Raw genomic sequence first — 17,784 nt, 5'->3', positions numbered from 1 at the left:
GGACTCGGACTTCATGTCTGTTTTGCTTGCAGCTGGCACATCATGGGTGCTCATTACATATTTGTTAGGAAACTGATGAGTGCCAAGTTGAAATGTACACAACCATTGTCAGTGTCAGCTGAAAAAAGCTATTCTTCCTGTCCCTCAAGGTGTATGCAACACAGTTAGCTCTGCCCTCAACCTCCTCCCCCCCAACTGGTGGGTGGGACAATACTTTAGACTGGCCTGATGCAGTCAGAGACAGTCAGCAACCCAGAAGCCACTGCACCATGAGTGTCTCCGTGCTGAGCCACACCAGACTCCCGGGCAGCATGCCCGGGCTCCTGCAGGTGGTCTTCCTGCTCGGTCTGGTTCTGCTGCTGCTCAAGGCAGTCCAGCTCTACCTGCGCAGACAGTGGCTGCTCAAAGCCCTCCAGCAGTTCCCGTCCCCTCCTTCCCACTGGCTGTTCGGGCACCAGCAGGAGGTAAAAGGGAGCAGGACAGGGGATTGAGGGGGAGGGGGCAAGGAAGGCAGGGATCACAGAGCATGGTCATGGTCAGTAAGTCTGCAGGACAAAGCCTTGCTGTGTGAGAAGCACCGGGCCATGGGGGCAAAACCCAGTTGACCCCTCAGGTGGTGGCTCTCATCCCACCATCCCATGTGCTGGTGTGCTCAGTCTGTCAGCTCCTCCTTCCTTAGGCAGGTCCACAGGGTATTTTGGCAGCCCAGCACATTGGGGACAATGGCTGTTCCCCAGTCTCCCTGCTCCAGGCACACAGATCGGAACTTCTAGATGCTTCTCTTCACTTGTCCACTCAATCCCATCCTCTCTACCTGGCCCTGAGCTTCATAGGAACAAAGATATCGGTTTCATGTACCCCTGCCTATGGGGTTCACTGTCTGTGGAGATGACACACAGGGATTTTAAGAAGGTATCAAGTCACAGGAGGAGAGGCTCCCCCACAGGGTGGCTGGGGGTAATATCAGGAGTAGGGGACCAACCAGCTTGGTTGGTCTGAGACTATGGGATTTTTCAGACTGGTGATTGCAGTGCTAAAACCCTGACAAGTTACTGGCACCTATGAGCTAGAAGACTTCCAGGATGATCCCAGGTAAGGAGTACTGACATCTGAGTTACGCCATTAAAAAGAATGTCTTTCCCTCCCAGCTCTTATTCCCCAAACCCCTGTCCTGTGAGCTCCTTAGAGTTGAGGATATCACCTCCCTTTCTGTACCCTCAGACCCAGCACAGTGCCTGACACAAAGGGATGCTTGACCAGGTGTGTGGACTAATAGAGAAAAGAGCAGCTTGCAGGTTGGGTGACAGACAGTGCTACCCAGTCAGTTCTGTTAGCACTAGTCCCTGGGGGAAGGGCGCAGGCAAAGTGAGGGGCCTGCACAGAGAGGCGCTGGTGAAGGGTTTGTGGATTGGACAAGGCTGAGGAGAGAAAGAGGCCAAGCCATTACCAGCAGAGTGGAGCCAAAATGTCAATTGTTTTGTTAGCCTCAGAGAAACAGCCAAACCCCCATTTGTTCATGCAAATTGTGGTACTAATGACTTCCAGATTATTGGTTGATTTGGAGAAATGTGAATTTTATTTATTCGGTTGTCACCTTTCTGACAGGAGGCACCACTAAAAATTTCTCCAGTGACTATTCCACTATTCTGATGATATTAGATGATATGTAGATACAGTTAGTGCATTTTTTAAATGATATTTTATTGGTTATGTTGTTACAGTAGTCCCAATTTTTTTCCCCTTTGCTCCCATCTGCCCAGTACCCATCTTCCTTCCAGCAATCCCACCGCTCTTAGTTCATGTCTATGGGTCGTGCATATAAGTTCTTTGGCTTTACCCTTTCCTATATTATTCTTAAATTCCCTGTCTATTTTATACCAACCAACTATGCTTCTTAATTCCTGCACCATTTCCCTATGTGTCCCCCTGCCCCCTCCCAGCTGATAACCCTCCAAATGATCACCACACCTATGATTCTATTCCTGTTCTGGTTTGCTTAGTTTGATTTTGTTTTTAATTTTTAGGTTCAGTTGTTGATAATGATGTGTTCGTTGTCATTTTAATGTTCATAATTTTGATCTTCTTTTTCTTAAGTAAGTCCCTTTGACATTTTGTATAATAATAGCTTGGTGATGATGAGCTCCTTTAGCTTTACCTGGTCTGGGAAGAACTTCATCTGCCCTTCCATTCTAAATGATAGCTTTGCTGGATAGAGTAATCTTGGTTGTAGGTCCTTGCTTTTCATCACCTTGAATATTTCTTGCCAGCCCTTTCTTGCCTACAAAGTTTCTTTTGAGAAATCAGTTGATAGTCATATAGGCACCCCTTTGTAGGTAACTCTCTGTTTTTCTCTTGCTGCTTTTAAGATTCTTTTTACTTTGAACCTTTGGCATTTTAATTATGATGTGTCTTGGTGTGGTCCTTCTTGGGTCTAGCTTGTTTAGGACTCTCTGTTCTTCCTGGATGAGTATGTTTACTTTCTTCACCAAATTTGGGGAGTTTTCCTTCATTATTTTCTCACATAAGCTTTCAATTTCTTGCTCTCCCTCTTCTCCTTCTGGCACTCCTATGGTTAGGAAGTTGGCACATTTAAAGCTGTCCCAGGGGTTCCTAAGCCTCTCCTCATTTTTGTCAATTCTTGTTTCCTCATTCTGTGCTAGTTGACTGTTTTTTTTTTTCTTCTTTATGTTCCAAACCATTGATTTGAACCCCAGTTTCCTTCCCCTCATCATTGGTTTCATGTGGATATTCCTTCGTTTCATTTAGCTTAACCTTCACTTCTTCCCTTATGCATTTGCTGTACCTAACCATATCTGTCAAGCCTGTGAACATCTTTATCACCTGTGTTTTGAACTCTAGGTCTGTTAGGTTGGCTATCTCCTCATTGCTTAGTTCTCCCTCTGGAACCTTGATTCGTTCCCCCTTTTGGGCCATACTTCTCTGTCTCCTCATCTTGACAGGCTCCTGTGTTTCTTTGCCTCTGTGCATTAGGTAGAGCTGTCACACCTGTTACATTGTTAGGGGCGGAGCCTTAGGTATTCGTCAGTACAGGGTGACCCATTTCACCACTTGTGATGCTTTGTGTGGGGAAGGGTCTGAGAGGGAACAATGCCACTTGCTCAGCACTTGACCCTGTTCCAGGCACTCCTCTCACTTTGTATGGAACTGGTGCTTCTCTGTTGCTCTGGGTTTTTTTCCCAGAGTGGGTGGGTCTGTGGACATTCTAGGACTGTAGGGGGCCCTTTAAACAAGCAGACTCTGCTGAGAGACCAGCAGTTTCTTCCTCCACCCCAACCCCCACTAGTTTGCACAGTCAAAAACAATGAGGCTTTATTTTCTCTGGTGCTGGTACCGTGACCTGCACGGTCTGGTCTGGTGCTGGGAGCGCTCCTCAGGTGTTCCTCTCAACTTTTTAAAATGTGTGACTGTGCTTTCTGCCAGTCACTGCTGCTGCCACCACACCACATCCCGTCCACCCTGGTGCCACCCCTCCTACCTGTCTGGATGATTATTTTTTCTTTATGTCTTTGTTTTTTGGACTTCCATGCAGCTCGATTTTCTGGAACTTTTGCTTGACTCTAGTTTTGAGGTAGTTGTATTCCTTCTTAGTTGTGGAGGGACATGTAGCATGTCTCTCTAGGCCTCCATCTTGGCTGGAAGTCTGGATATTTATACATTTATTTAACAAATAATGTTTATGAGCCAAGTTTTCCTTGCTTTTATAATACTGCCTACTTTTTTTTTTTTACTTATTCAATACCTCTATCATTGGCTAAGTTTGGAATTGAATGTCACATGTTGCATCTATATTGAAGCTAAATTTTCAGGCCAGATGACAAGTGACAAGGTGGGCAGTTAAGCATGTGGGCTCTGTTACCAAGCTACCTAGATTCATATCCCAGCTTTCCACGTACTTTAAATGTCCGCCCTATGACTCCATTCCTTTACCTGTAAGTTGGGGATGATAATGAGTGCATTATTATAATGTCAGGATAGTGCATGGTGCAGACCAAGGGTCACTGTTACACTTACTCCAATTTATATTAATATAAATAAATTTAATGCCTATGAAGGACAAACATGTTGAACGTACAAACTCACTGTATTAAGTACAGATGGAATCTGACAGGGACTATAGTAAGAAGACATGACATCTTTCGGATTCAAATAACACAAACTGCCCCATTGGTTCCCCAGCCCCCACCCCATGTCGTTTCTTGAAAACAGGCATACCTGCCATACTAGCAGACCCCATGTCTGATGACTGCTTCTGTGACCACATTATTACCTGTCCATCTACTCCCTTTGTGCCTTCAGTTCCCAGGATCAGCCAGGTGTGGATAACTAACTCTAGGAGCACTACTGTGTTCAGTGGCCAAAGCAGTGGGGCCAGGTCAACTATGGTTATTTGCCTACAGAGTTGTCATCCCTGCCTCCATGGGCACCATCCCCTCTACAAGAGTCTCTACTGGCTCTGGACACACATGCTCAGGGACCGATGGCAGTCTCAAATGGCTGAATGGTGCTCTAGCAGACCAGTGCATGCCCAAAAGGAACAGAGAGAAGAATGGAAATGCAGAACACAGTTTAGTGCTCTGGGTCCCCAAAGGGAACTAATGACAGTGCCCAGGAGCAGAATTTTAGGGAAACTGACAGGCTTTGGCACCAAGAAATCAGAAGGAAGGCGTGCTACTGTGCTGAAAAAGAGTGTCCCAGGCCCCTCCTGGGCCAGTAGGAGGGGATTCTGGAGGAGCAGGTAATGTTGCCAGGATGGTACGAGGCTCCCACTGGTCAGTCCCCACATTGGACCAAAGCAGAAGGGCAGCCCCAATAACACACATGATCTGGAGCATAAAGTATCCTCCTTAAGTACTTCAAGCAGGACCCTTCTCAGGTCATGGTGGAATTGCCTGCCCACCTGAACCCCAACTCGGACGTAAGCTCCCTGATAGCAGGCACTTTTGTTGTTCACTGCTGGAACTCTAGCAACTAGGATGGAAGTTGGCCCAAAGAAAGTGCTCAATACATAGTCATCAAATAAATGAATGAGTGAATCCACCTACTCAAATGCTCATGTGTGTATTTGCTCATCTACTATGGTGGAGACATTTTGGGGTGTGTTCCTGGCCCACCTGCTCTGAGATTTCTTTCCCCACAAAGGGTGGACCCCTGACACATCTGGTTGTAGCAGGTGAACACTTTGGCCATATTACAGTCAGATTCCCAAATAGGATTCCCATTGCCCCTCAGACATGACATGTGGTAGAATAGTGTCACTCAGGAAGGGTACAAGTGCTGTTCTCCTCCATGTGGGCTTAGCTCAGTGAGGACGGGCACTGTTTTCTATTTATTTGTGACCATATTGCCAGCTTCTAGATAATTGTCATGTAGACCTCAGTAATCATTTGGTAAGAGAATGAAAACATGTATGTACAGAGCGAAAGAGTGAGAGACTCAGTCCTGGCAGCTCTCCAGTCCCTGGTTCTTCCCCTTCTACTCCCTGGCTGCCTCCTGCCCCTAAGCTCTGTGGAACACACTGGGACCCTCAGTCTTCTCTTTGTCCCTCTTTTTCTCACATTAGCTCAAGATTATATCTGTCACTTGCAACAAGAATTTTCATCAGGATTCATTATTCACTCTCCTACACAAGCTTATTCATTCCTTCTTGCACTTCTTTGTTACTTTAAAAATAAGGCAATCTCCTATAAGCCATGTTCTGTGCTGGCTCTAAGAACACAGAGATTACAGATATTAAAGGTAAGTGTACTAATATGGGCCCAACAATTAGCCACAGAGTTGAAATATGATAATACCCCTAGGTTGCTGTGAGGATGCTAGGATCAGCAAGTTTGGATTAAATTCAGCTCTCCTGGGTATATCCTTTCAAGAGTTCCTCATTCTTCCCAGGATAATGTAATAATCCATCCCCAATCATAGGTGTGCCTTGCTCATTACACAATGGTACTGCTTTGTTAGGGATGCTTAACAAAGTGGGTGGCTAAAACAACAGAAACTGAGTGTGTCACAGTTCTGGAGAGAAGACCAAGATCAAGGTGCTGGTAGGGTTGGCTCCTTCTGAAAACTGTGAAGGATCCATGTGCTCAAGGCTTCTGTCCTTGGCTAGTAAACCACTGCCTTCTCCACGTGTCTCTTCATATCATCTTCTCTCTGTGAGTGACATTCTGTGTCCAAACTTTCCCCCTTTTATAAAGACAGTTATGTTGGATTAGGGCCCGTCTACTGACCTCACATTAACTTAATTACTCTTTTAAAGATCCTATGTTCAAAAAAGTCACATTCTGAGGTTTTAGGTATTAAATCTTTCAACATATAAATTTGAAATAAACACCCAATAACTAATATAACTAGTAAGTCTGTCATAACTCAACCTTTATCAAATTCATACTATGTGTAAGATTCTAAGGGCAGTTCTGAGTGAGTATAACCAAGAAAACAGGGGCCCGCCCATGCATGTGGTGCCTTGGTGTATGACCTAACAATTAGCGTTGAGAAAAACAGGTTTTATTTACAATATTCCAACCTCAGGGGGTCTGGAGCACTTCAGCTCAGAGCCCTGTTCCCCCACAAGACCCGGAACTTTCATTAGTCCTCAGGAGGCTATAGACCAAAGACAAACCCAATAGTTCCCCATCTCCTTATTTGTACTTAGGCCAGCTGTTGCAAGAGTCCTCCAGTCCCTCTGGAAGGTACACTTGTAGGTTTGAAAGTCACCATCCTCACACAGCAGCTCTCCCCTTCAGGATCTGAGGTATGTTGTCCTCAGCCTCCATATAACAATCCAGAAAAGCATGTGCTGTGTTACACTGGATCATGGTGAAGTGCAGGAAAGGCACAAGTCGTGGGATAGTGTCCTCTCCATATGTCCCGAGTTCCAAGAGCCCAGATAGAGTCGGAATCTGCAAGGCAGAGTCCTTGGTGGCTTCAGAGTCAGCTAGAGATGGCACGATCAAAGCAGCAGCATGTCTGCTTTCCATGCCACATGGCCAGATCATCCCTATGAACTGCGCAACTGCTTGCTGCTTCCCACAAGACTGCTACATCACGTCGCCTTCTCTCAAGGTTGTCCCCCTTCTTTTAAGTCCTGACCCACAACTTCTTATGTGACTTCATCTCTGTCTCCTTCCACAGTGAGCTATATTTGCCAGATTCCCCATATTGTTTACAGTATTTCCGCTGCCATTTTTAGTCAGGGCAAGAGTGACTCAGTGATTCCAGGTCTCCACCTTCCCTGGCTACATCAGATACATTCTGAAAGTCACCTACACACCTTTTGCACCAGAGCAGTAGCACAGCTATTGTCCAGTTACCTGCTTGCCATAGATATGCAAAGTATCTTAATGCAGTATCATCTGCTTTCCCTTACACCATCCCTCAACCAATGGGCTGTGGGGTACATTTCAGTTTTAGGGAACTTTCACTCTGTACACTGATTCATGTGGGTTCAACCAGAAGCCAGAATCTGACTTTAGACCAAGTCTTGATGAAGAGCAAGAATTCAGATCACAGGCTGGCTCATCAGAAACAGTTCCAAGCTTCTAATCACGGCTGATAGATCCATAATTATCTCCTCGTAGTGGTCCTACCCTTCACTACCACTCCAAGCACTAGACCTAAGGAAAAGGTTTTGTTGATTTGTCTTTCCCTTGCTTACAGTTCCAAAGTGACCAGGAGCTACAACAGCTTCTAAAAAGGGTAGAGAAATTCCCATGCGCCTGTCCTCGCTGGCTGTGGGGGAGCAGAGTCAGCTTTGTGGTTTACGACCCTGACTACATGAGAGTGATCCTAGGAAGATCAGGTGAGAGCAAAACCTGAATCGGGACTGGAGCAGCTCTCCCCTCTGTGTTCTGACATTCCAGAAGAGACATTAGTTCTGCCATCATTACCGGAGCCCTCTACAACCACACTCCCAGCCCACTAGCCAGATTAAGGCCAATGATATCTGCTCTAACTGAAAGCTTAAAGAGCTGTGTGGGGCCAATTTTTTTGTTATTGTGTCTTTTTTTCTTTCTTTCTTTTTCTTTCTTTCTTTCTTTCTTTCTTTCTTTCTTTCTTTCTTAATTCTTTCTTTCTTAATTCTTTCTTTCTCTCTTAATACTTCCTTTCTTTCTTTTTTTAAAGTGTATTTTATTGATTATGTTGTTACAGTAGTTCCAATTTTGTTTTCCCCTTTGCTCCCCTCTGCCCAGTACTCTCCTTCCCTCCATGTCCATGGGTTGTGCATATAAGTTCTTTGGCTTCATGCTTTTATATATTATTCTTAACTTCCCCCTGTCTATTTTGTACCAACTGATTATGCTTCTTAATCCCTGCACCATTTCCCCATTTCCCCCCTTTCCCCTCCAGCTGATAACCCTCCAAATGATCCCCATACCTATGATGCTGTTCCTATTCTGGTTTGCCTAGTTGGGTTTTGTTTTGTTCTTTTTTTTAGATTCAGTTTTTGGTAGTTGTGAGTTTGTTGTCATTTTAATGTTCATAATTTTGATCTTCTTTTTCTTAAGTAAGTCCCTTTGACATTTCATATAATAATGGCTTGGTGATGATGAACTCCTTTAGCTTTACCTTGTCTGGGAAGCACTTTATCTGCCCTTCCATTCTAAATGATAGCTTTGCTGGATAGAGTTATCTTGGTTGTAGGTCCTTGCTTTTCATCACATTGAATACTGCTTGCCAGTCCCTTCTTGCCTGCAAAGTGTCTTTAGAGAAATCAGCTGATAGTCTTATAAGCACCCCTTTGTAGGCAACTCTCCTCTTCTGTCTTGCTGCTTTTAGGATTCTCTCTTTATCTTTCAAATTTGGCATTTTAATCATGATGAGTCTTGGTGTGCTCCCCTCTGGGTCTCTTTCTTCCTTCCTTTCTTTCTCTTTCTTTCTTTCTTCCTTTCTTTCTTCCTTTCTTTCTGTTTTTGTTCTCCTTTAACCAGATCGAGATGATTTGTATTGTAAATTACCCCCAATCTGAAAGACAATTTCCTGTCCACCCTGACTTAGGTTTGGCTCCTCTAATTGTTGCCTGTCCTGGGTCATGGGGTGACTAAGCCCCAACAATTGTAGAAGACGACAGACTTCTGTGTTTCCTCTGCCACTGGGGATAGAGCCAAATGAGCATCTTAGGCCTCTGGGTGTTCTGCTGCCAGGACACTGAGTCTGCCTTCCTGCAACTACACTAACTATTAGGACAGAGAGACTTGGGGATTGGAGGCATGTTAGAGGTCACCTCAGAAAATATGTCAGCTAACAACAACCAAGAGGGGATGGCAGCACTTGGTCCTGACCTGAGCAGCCTCCTGGGGGCTTCTGCCTTGTTTGGTCCCCTTAGCTTTTGTAATGTCTTTCCATACCTTTCAGACCCAAAGAATCATGGCACCTACAGATTCCTGGCTCCCTGGATTGGTAAGTATGTCTGATCAGAACTGTGTGGTCCACCTGCCTTACCAACAGCTATCTCTTTGGCTCACAGAGAACAAGAAGTAACTACTGCCATATCACCAACCTCATCTCTGAATCAAGCTTCATTTCTCTTCTAATACAACCCTCACCTTTTCCGGGTCATGGTGAGAGCCCCCCTGAAACTCAGCCTCTCCTCATCATTTATGAGTGCTCCCAATGTTTTCAGAGTGACATTTATTTACGTTCTTCTGTGACCTGCCCCCCCTACTTATTTCAGCCTTTTTCTCACAGCTGTCATAATACCAACCTATGTACCTGATACTTTGGGAAATTCACATTCCTGAAATATATGGGTCTTTCATGCCTTTCCATGATGTGCCTTCTTCTGACACCCTTAGTTTCTTCTAAATTGTCCCAGTCATCCTTCTGATTCTTCTTACCTCCGCTGACACACCTATCTGTTGTCCAGGGTTTGGTTTGCTCTTATTGAACGGACAGAAGTGGCTCCAGCACCGGCGGATGCTGACCCCAGCCTTCCACTATGACATCCTGAAGACCTACGTGGGGATCATGGCCGACTCTGTCCGAGTGATGCTGGTTAAGTGCATGCGTCTCTCACCTGCACACACCCACTTACAGCACAGTTCACCTGGTCCACTCTAGAACATGTGGGTCCTTCCCACATCTGTCAGATACAGTCAGCCAGAATAACACAGCCAACCAGAACTTATTATGTAACAGAGCTTCCCAAAAGTGGATGGGACAGGGAGTTCTTAGGTACCAGCTTGGATCCACACTACTTTGGTCATTGCCAAGGGAAAGGAGGGCCATGATAGAAACAGGGCTGCTCTTCACTCACCTCCACACTTCAGCACAGTGGAGTAGGGCAGCTGTCATTCCCCTTGACAGCAAGACAAACTGCCACTGGCAGGCCTGGAGAGTGGCAGCTTCAAGGGCAGGGTGGACATTTCAGGATGTCATTCAGGTAAGCTCTGGCCTGAGGTTGAGGGCTTCAGCATGAAATTGAGTTACTCCATAGAAGGAAATGGAGGTTACATCTGCACTGACAGAGCCCAGTCCTGCCATCAAATGACCAGTTTTGTGGTTTCTAATCTCAACCATGATCTGATGTGATGAATGTGAGGAATTTAAGTCATTGAGGGTTGGTCCTTTCTTAAGAGACTTAGTACTGGTCACTTAGGTTTCTCCTTGCCTTGACACATTTACTACCTAGAGTTGGAGTGCACCTGTCCTTCAGGTCTAGCTCAACCTCAGACAAGACTCCTTGTCCATCCCCTGAGAAACAATGTTTTCTGGTCTGCCTAAAGGTGGTTACCATCATTACTTACTCCCCAAATTCAAAACTAATTCAGACCATTATGAGAGAATCTGTTTAATTATATAATCAAGGTTTCTGAGAATACAGTTCTCACATTACAAACATGTGCTTTACAGTCTGAATATGCTGTATATAATGCCTCTGTTCTGGAAAGTGAGGGATTCCAAACAAGTGTCTGCAGAGATGGAGAGACAGCTTAGTTTTGTCAACAGAGGTCCTCTGGGGCTGTAGAGTTGTGTCAATATCCCCCTTCCACCACAGGACAAATGGGAGGAGCTCATCAGCCAGGGCTCTTATCCGGAGATCTTTGAACACGTCTCCATGATGACCCTGGACACCATCATGAAGTGCGCCTTCAGCCAGCAGGCCAGCTTCCAGACAGACAGGTTAGTGATGATCCTTCAGTGCAGGGTTTTTGCTTCTATCAACTGACATGGACTCACCAGAGAGGCAGTTCGGGCAGCTGGGATGCTCACCAGCTCAAAAGCAAGAGTCTGCTGAGAGCTGCTGACCACGGACAAATTCCAGTTCAGACCAAAGCTTGTCTCAGCCACAGATCCCTGATCCCTGCCACAAGAACAATCCTGGGTCCTCTATCACATATAAAAGACCGAGGGTCTCAAGGGCTGTAAGACAGAAGCAGCGAACGCCTCAGTGCCACCTGTCCCCACTGTTTGTGGAGACTGCCACCTAGAACCCCCTCCATCTCCAGGACAGAGGCCTCTCAATACCCTAGTCTTTTCTGTATCTTCTCTCTTCAGGAACTCCCAGTCCTACATCCAGGCCATTGGGGATGTAAAAAATCTCTTTCGTTCTCGAGTGAGGAATTTCTTCCTCCAGAACGACATCATCTACAGGCTGACTCCTGAGGGCCGCCGGAACCACCAGGCCTGCCAGCTCGCCCATCAACACACAGGTTGACTCCACCTCCTGGGCTGCTCCCGTCCTTCATCAGGCACATCTTAAAGGGACTGGCCCTGACCTCAGGAAGAGCCTGGCCCCCTGCAGCCCTTCAGGAGCTGTGACACACCCCTGCTGGGTACCCTCTGGTGCAGGGCCTGGGAACAGGGATGAAAAGGTGCAAGGGCCTGTGAGGGGGTTGACCTGCATCACCTTATTGGTGGTGTCACCCCTGCAAGCAGCATTCACGCAGAGCCTACTCCATGGCTGTGCTACTGAGGGAAGGCCTGACTTGCAATCAGACAGTGCTAGAGCTCTCACCTCTGATGTGCAAACCCACGCCCACCCTCATCCTGATTGTGACAGCCTAACCAGAGCAGTGTGGGGTGCAGGTGGGTCCCCTGGGGGTTTTGTATCTGGATACCCACAGCCTTCAGCTCTGCCTGGGGTCCACTGTTCTGGGACAGACCGAGTGATTGAGCTGAGGAAGGCACATCTGCAGGAGGAAGAAGAACTGGAGAAGGTCAGGAAAAAGAGGCACCTGGATTTCCTAGACATCCTCCTCTTTGCCAGAGTGAGTGCATGTAGGAGGGGCCTATGGCTATACCCAGAAGTGCAGAAGAAGGAACAAACCCTGCTCTCTCACTGTGCTTTCCCCAGATGAAGAATGGGAACAGCTTGCCTGACAAGGACCTCCGTGCCGAAGTGGACACATTTATGTTTGAGGGCCATGACACCACAGCCAGTGGCATCTCGTGGATCCTCTATGCTCTGGCTGCACATCCCGAGCATCAGCACAGGTGCCGCAAGGAGATCCAGAGCCTCCTGGGGGATGGCGACTCCATTACCTGGTGAGTTTCAGAGATAGGACAGCCTGGCCCACTCGGGTAGACAAGAAGCCCGGGTCTGCCTGGGCCCTGCCTGCCCTCAGGTTGGGCTGCCTTCATTTCAGGGATCACCTGGATCAGATGCCCTACACCACCATGTGCATCAAGGAGTCACTGCGACTCTATCCACCTGTACCAGGTGTCGGCCGAGAGCTCAGCAAGCCAATCACCTTCCCTGATGGACGCTCCTTACCCACAGGTCTGAACTTCAGCACACTCACTAACCTAGGCACTGAGCAAGAACACATGACATGTCAGATCCTCATGTCCTAGAGCCATTCTGAACCTCTCTGGTCTTGTTTCTTCAACACTAAGTGGATGCTTACTTTCAAGTTTGTAGTTTGGATGAGGAATATAAAATGCCTTGCACAGAGTTGGACTACAACAAAAGTTCAATAAATATTAGCTCCCCTTTCTACTCACAGAGAATAATACATTTCAGTACATTCACTCAAATAGGGTTCATCTCGGCTCTGCATCTCACATGAATAGAATTCCAAGTTTCTGTCATTCCCCTGGACTAGTGTTCCATCACATTTAGAATCTGTGCTTTTATGACACCACAGTATTTCATTCTATGGCACTGATGTCCTAAATTCTAACACTCCATGATCCATCTCAACTCCACATTACAGGACTCTAGTCGCAATTCTGTCTGCATTGCCACGTCTATTTGAATATCCTTTGTGACCATTGCAAAGAACTGTATAACGTACATGCCAGTTAATATATTAATGACTCAATCAATCAAATCTTCTTCACAAAAGGATGCTGGACTCCTGATCCAGCATCCAGAATTTCACTCTAAAATTCTGATTCTCTGAGATGTGAGGGTTGCAGAGGTGATCAGACAAGGGTAGGGGTACTTGTGGTTTCTTTCTTGGGGCCCAGGCAAGTAGGAAGGAAAATCAGCAAATCAATTGCCATAGGTCAGATGGCCCAGCCTCTGAGGAGCCCACAGGTTGATGGCAGAGAGCAGCTGATGACCAGATCTGAGAATCCTACCATGGTTGGAGACCACCCAATGGTTCACCTATGGTCTGAATCCCAACCCTGACACATCTTAGTTGTGGGATCATAGTCTTGCTGCTCAGCCTCTCTGGAGGTCAGGTGCCTCATCTGAACAATGGGAATATGAGTGACCTCCCTGGAGGGTTGTTGTGAGGATTGAATGTGTTAATGCCTAATCCCCAAGGGCTCATGGATGGTACTTGAGAGATATGTTGTATGTTGAGTTGCTCCAAGAAGTCAGCCTTCAGTTCCTTCTTGCTCCTCAGTCGTGGAACATGGTTATCTCCGCCTAACGTGTGCACATGTGCTTTGCCGTGTCCACCCTCCTCTACTGCGATAGGATCATGTCATTGGGAGCGACTCTCATTGTGGCTCCCAACAGTTTTGTGCGTGCACGTGCCCCTGCTGCCATGTGTATGACCAGCCTTCTCTCTTCTCCTCGCCTACAGGAATCAAAGTCTTACTTTCTTTCCACAGTCTTCACCACAATCCGAAGGTGTGGCCCAACCCAGAGGTATGATGGCTGTGGGAGGGAGGATGCGCTGATTTCTCTAGACTAACACCTCCTCCTGTTTCTAGCCCCAGGAGTCTTGTTCCCTCACGGACTGGAAGCAGGGGCTTGACCCTACTATCCTCCCCTGGTGCTCTCTCTGCAGGTGTTTGACCCTTCCCGTTTTGCACCGGGTGCTAATCTACACAGCCATGCTTTCCTGCCCTTCTCAGGAGGATCAAGGTGCGGTGTCCTGTACTTGGGAGGGTGGGGGCACATCACCAGATGCATATGACGAGACTGTGACCTCCTACACTCATATGTGGTGTCTAAAGTTATGCCCCTTTATGTTGGGAAGGAGATGTTTCTTTATATGTACAAAAGAAGGGTGACATTTCATGGCATAACACAGACAATTTTCCCACTGATTTTCTCTCAAAAACAATTGATTGTCCTTATTTTTATGATTTTTCCAATGTTGGACTAATTAGACAGTGGGACCATAGTATATAAATCTCATTTTAAATAAAGAATTTTGCCACCCGGATAAGTTGTCGTGGTTACGTGAATATTGCTATGCAGTCAAACTTGGGTGGGATAGACTGCAAAAACAGAGAGGCACACATTGGCCTGAAACCCTTCAATTGGTGACTTTCCCTCTTTGCCAACCACAATTCAGTGTCAGTCATTGTTCTAAAATGCAGTTACTCTGATGTTTTCCTCACTTCAGGAATACTTCTCAGAGTTAAAATTTTTCATGCAAATTAAACTTCAGGTTGCTTTTCACAATTACAGGTAGTATTAAAAGGAGTTTCTTTCCCTTCCCACAGAGCAGTACAGCCACTGCCCGTTCTACATCTCTGATCTGCCACTCACTGTATCTGTGATACTTCCATGTGTTTGGATTTCCAACTGCCTTCCTTGTCCTAACTGTTTAAGCCCTATTCGTGAGTGGTGAACACCGATGTATGCCTCTTTCTTTTTGCAATCGATCCCAACAAAAGTTTTACTGCATAGTAATGGTCACAGAAGCGTGACTACTTTTCCAGTTGCAAAATTCTTTTTATAACATGGGCTTCATATACCATTGTCCCACTGTCTATACAGTCCCATGTTGTCAGAAAGCATAAAGCTAAGGACAATCACTGCTTTTGAGAAAAAACCCACTACTTTGTATATGACACAGCATTTGAAAGGTTCCTGGTGTGTAAAATATACAACATCCTTGAAATGGCTAGTGAGCTGGACGATTACACCCAAAAGTGGCTGCTGTAGAAAATCTGCAAAGGTTACAGAAATCCTCCTGTGAAATAGTAACTCCGTAAACTTTGTACTTGGTTACTAGCAGTTTTACTGAATCAATAAGTCCGTTAAATCTTCAATGGTGAATCAACATTTATTGAATAGGCTTTAAACAATTGTTCCTCCAGAGGTTGATTGGCTCTAGTCTTTGGATTCTCCCAGGTCTGAGTCCTTCCTCCTGGACCATGGCTGCAAGTCATGAGGCTGCCACTAGAGGGAAGGAGAGCACTAGGCAGCTCAATTCCTAGGTAGAACTCGTGTTTACCCTTTTTTTATTTATTCATTTAAATTTACTTCACAATTCAATTAACTTCCTTCAAGTATAAATGTATTTCTTAAGGCTGGCTCTATGTGCCAAGTCCTGTGCTAGGAGATGGGAAAGACACTGTCCCTGCCTCCAGGTGTTGAGAATCAAGAAGCAAACCCTCTACTTAACACAAACATCATTCACTCTTTCTTTCATTCACTCACTCATCACTCACTGAGCAGACTGTTGAATGTTCTGTTTTCCTTGCACTGTCCTGGGCAATGGACCATGATGCATCCTTGAATAAAACACTAGTGATGCCTTGGGGGGTCTGAGAGAAAGAGGTAAAGACAGCAGAGGGAGTGAGAACAGGATATTCTTTGACTTAGTCTTTAGCCTGTGGCAGGCAGGGGTGGAGGGAGGACCTTCTCTGTGATCTCAACGACATGAGCTCAGTTAGGAAGTGGAACTGGACAGCTGAGAGGTGAGTGAGGCAACAACCCATAGAGGCCTTTGATGCCAGCTGAGGCATTGGGACAGGTGCTACTTGTGATGGTGGAATAGAAGGGGTTGAACTGAGCTCTGGCTTCAGTATAGATGGAGGGGAGGCAGGGAGACAGAAAGGTGCAGGTGAGGAGACAGACACATGTCAAGGAGAGACATTTGTGCAGTAGAATAAGAAGCTACAGAAGCTGGTTGAGTAAGGGGATGAGGGAGAGACAAGAGTCTGGATCATTCATTGAGAGGCTGGTGGTGCACCTAGTTGAAGGTTGCTAATCCCTGGTTATCCCAGGAGCTTCCCTGTTGCCATTTGGATTTTCTTACACAATTTCATCTCTCCATCTTATGGAAGATCAAGATCAGGTTGACCCCCTCGATGGGGAGCACCTGAGAGTGTGGCCCATTCCTCTCTTCCAGACCCTGACCTGGCCTCCACTTGAGAAACCAGAAACTGCTTGTGGAAGGAGTGAACAAATTGATATTTAAATTTTTAATGATTCCCTTGCCTTGATTTGGTGGCTTAGGACAATGACCTTCTACTAACAGAAATCCATGTCAATGAGAACAAAAGCAGGAGTTAGAAACTACTCCTGGAAGAGAGGTTGGCTTTGTCAATGTTCATGAACAGAAAGTGAGGCAAGGTTAGCGGGATAGAAGTATGTGTGGCCTGAAAGGAAGGAGATCGGATTGAGTCACATCCAAATGCCAGGTTCCTGGGAAGGGCTCAGAGGCCAGTGTCCGCCAAGCTCAAAACAGGGTTTAAGACCATTTCACATGTTGTTTTCTCTCCCTGGACCAGGAACTGCATTGGGAAGAATTTTGCCATGAACGAGCTAAAGGTGGCGTTGGCCTTGACCTTGCTTCGCTTTGAGCTCGAGACAGATCCTTTCAGAGTCCCCATCCCCATACCGGAAATTGTGTTGAAGTCGAAGAATGGAATCCACCTGCAGCTCAAGAAGATCCCCTAATCCTGATGGGACAATAACAAGCTCTGAGAGGCTCCTTCCTGCCACCCTGTCTCCTTGTTACCCTCTTCCATTCTGTGTCTATCTTACCAATTCCTGCTTTCCATCTGCCCTCCTCCTACCACTCTGCCTGATCTCCTCCCTCTGGTCCTTTGCATCTCCCTATCTTTTTCACTTCCTTCCTGCTTGTCTTTTTCTGTATTAATTTCCTGTACATGCTGTAATACTTTACTATAGTTTCAGGGACATAACACACCACACCTTTTCGCTCCTAGGGTTCTGGAGTCATAAGTCTGAAATGGGTTTCACAGGACCACAACCAAGGTGTTGGCAGGGCCATGCTACCCCCAGGGCTCTAGTAGAGAATCCCTACCTTTGTCTTTCCAGCATCTAGAGCTGCCTTATTATACCCCTTGGCTCCTGGGGCTTTCCTCTGTACACAAATCCACCAGCACCCTCAAAGTTCTCTTTGCTTATGTCTTCGCATTGCCTTCTCTGTTATGAGGACATTTCTGACTACAGAGGCCCGCTCAGATAAAACAGGACATAGTCACACCTGGCAGGGATTAGACCGAGGACATCCTGGGAGCCTTCATTCAGCCTACTTGGTCCCTATGTGACTGACATCAGTTCTTCTTTGCATTTCGCTTCTGTGTATTTCCTCTCTACCCATTTGTCAATCCCACACCCTCCCCTTCTTTCTTTCTCCTTGGAATAAAGTTCCTATCTCA

The 17,784-nt window shown here is 46.2% G+C and overlaps 1 protein-coding gene across 1 annotated transcript; it reads left to right on the top strand.

Annotated features, from left to right (window-relative positions):
- Positions 1–269: 269 nt before the first annotated feature.
- On the top strand, positions 270–17,784 carry LOC150014849 (cytochrome P450 4A11-like). Its single transcript, XM_090269407.1, has 12 exons — positions 270–464; positions 7,675–7,816; positions 9,370–9,414; positions 9,881–10,008; positions 11,012–11,136; positions 11,512–11,666; positions 12,118–12,224; positions 12,311–12,501; positions 12,603–12,736; positions 13,998–14,062; positions 14,205–14,281; positions 16,888–17,784. Exons 1-12 carry the CDS (start codon positions 270–272, stop codon positions 17,054–17,056), a joined length of 1,533 nt encoding a protein of 510 aa, XP_090125533.1. The 3' UTR covers positions 17,057–17,784.

The sequence above is a fragment of the Furipterus horrens genome, unplaced genomic scaffold (assembly GCF_987537825.1).
Source record: "Furipterus horrens unplaced genomic scaffold, mFurHor1.1.pri manual_scaffold_3, whole genome shotgun sequence".
Lineage (NCBI taxonomy): Eukaryota > Metazoa > Chordata > Mammalia > Chiroptera > Furipteridae > Furipterus > Furipterus horrens.
Note: the sequence above shows the minus strand (reverse complement) of the source record. Positions and strands in the feature narration are given on the sequence as shown.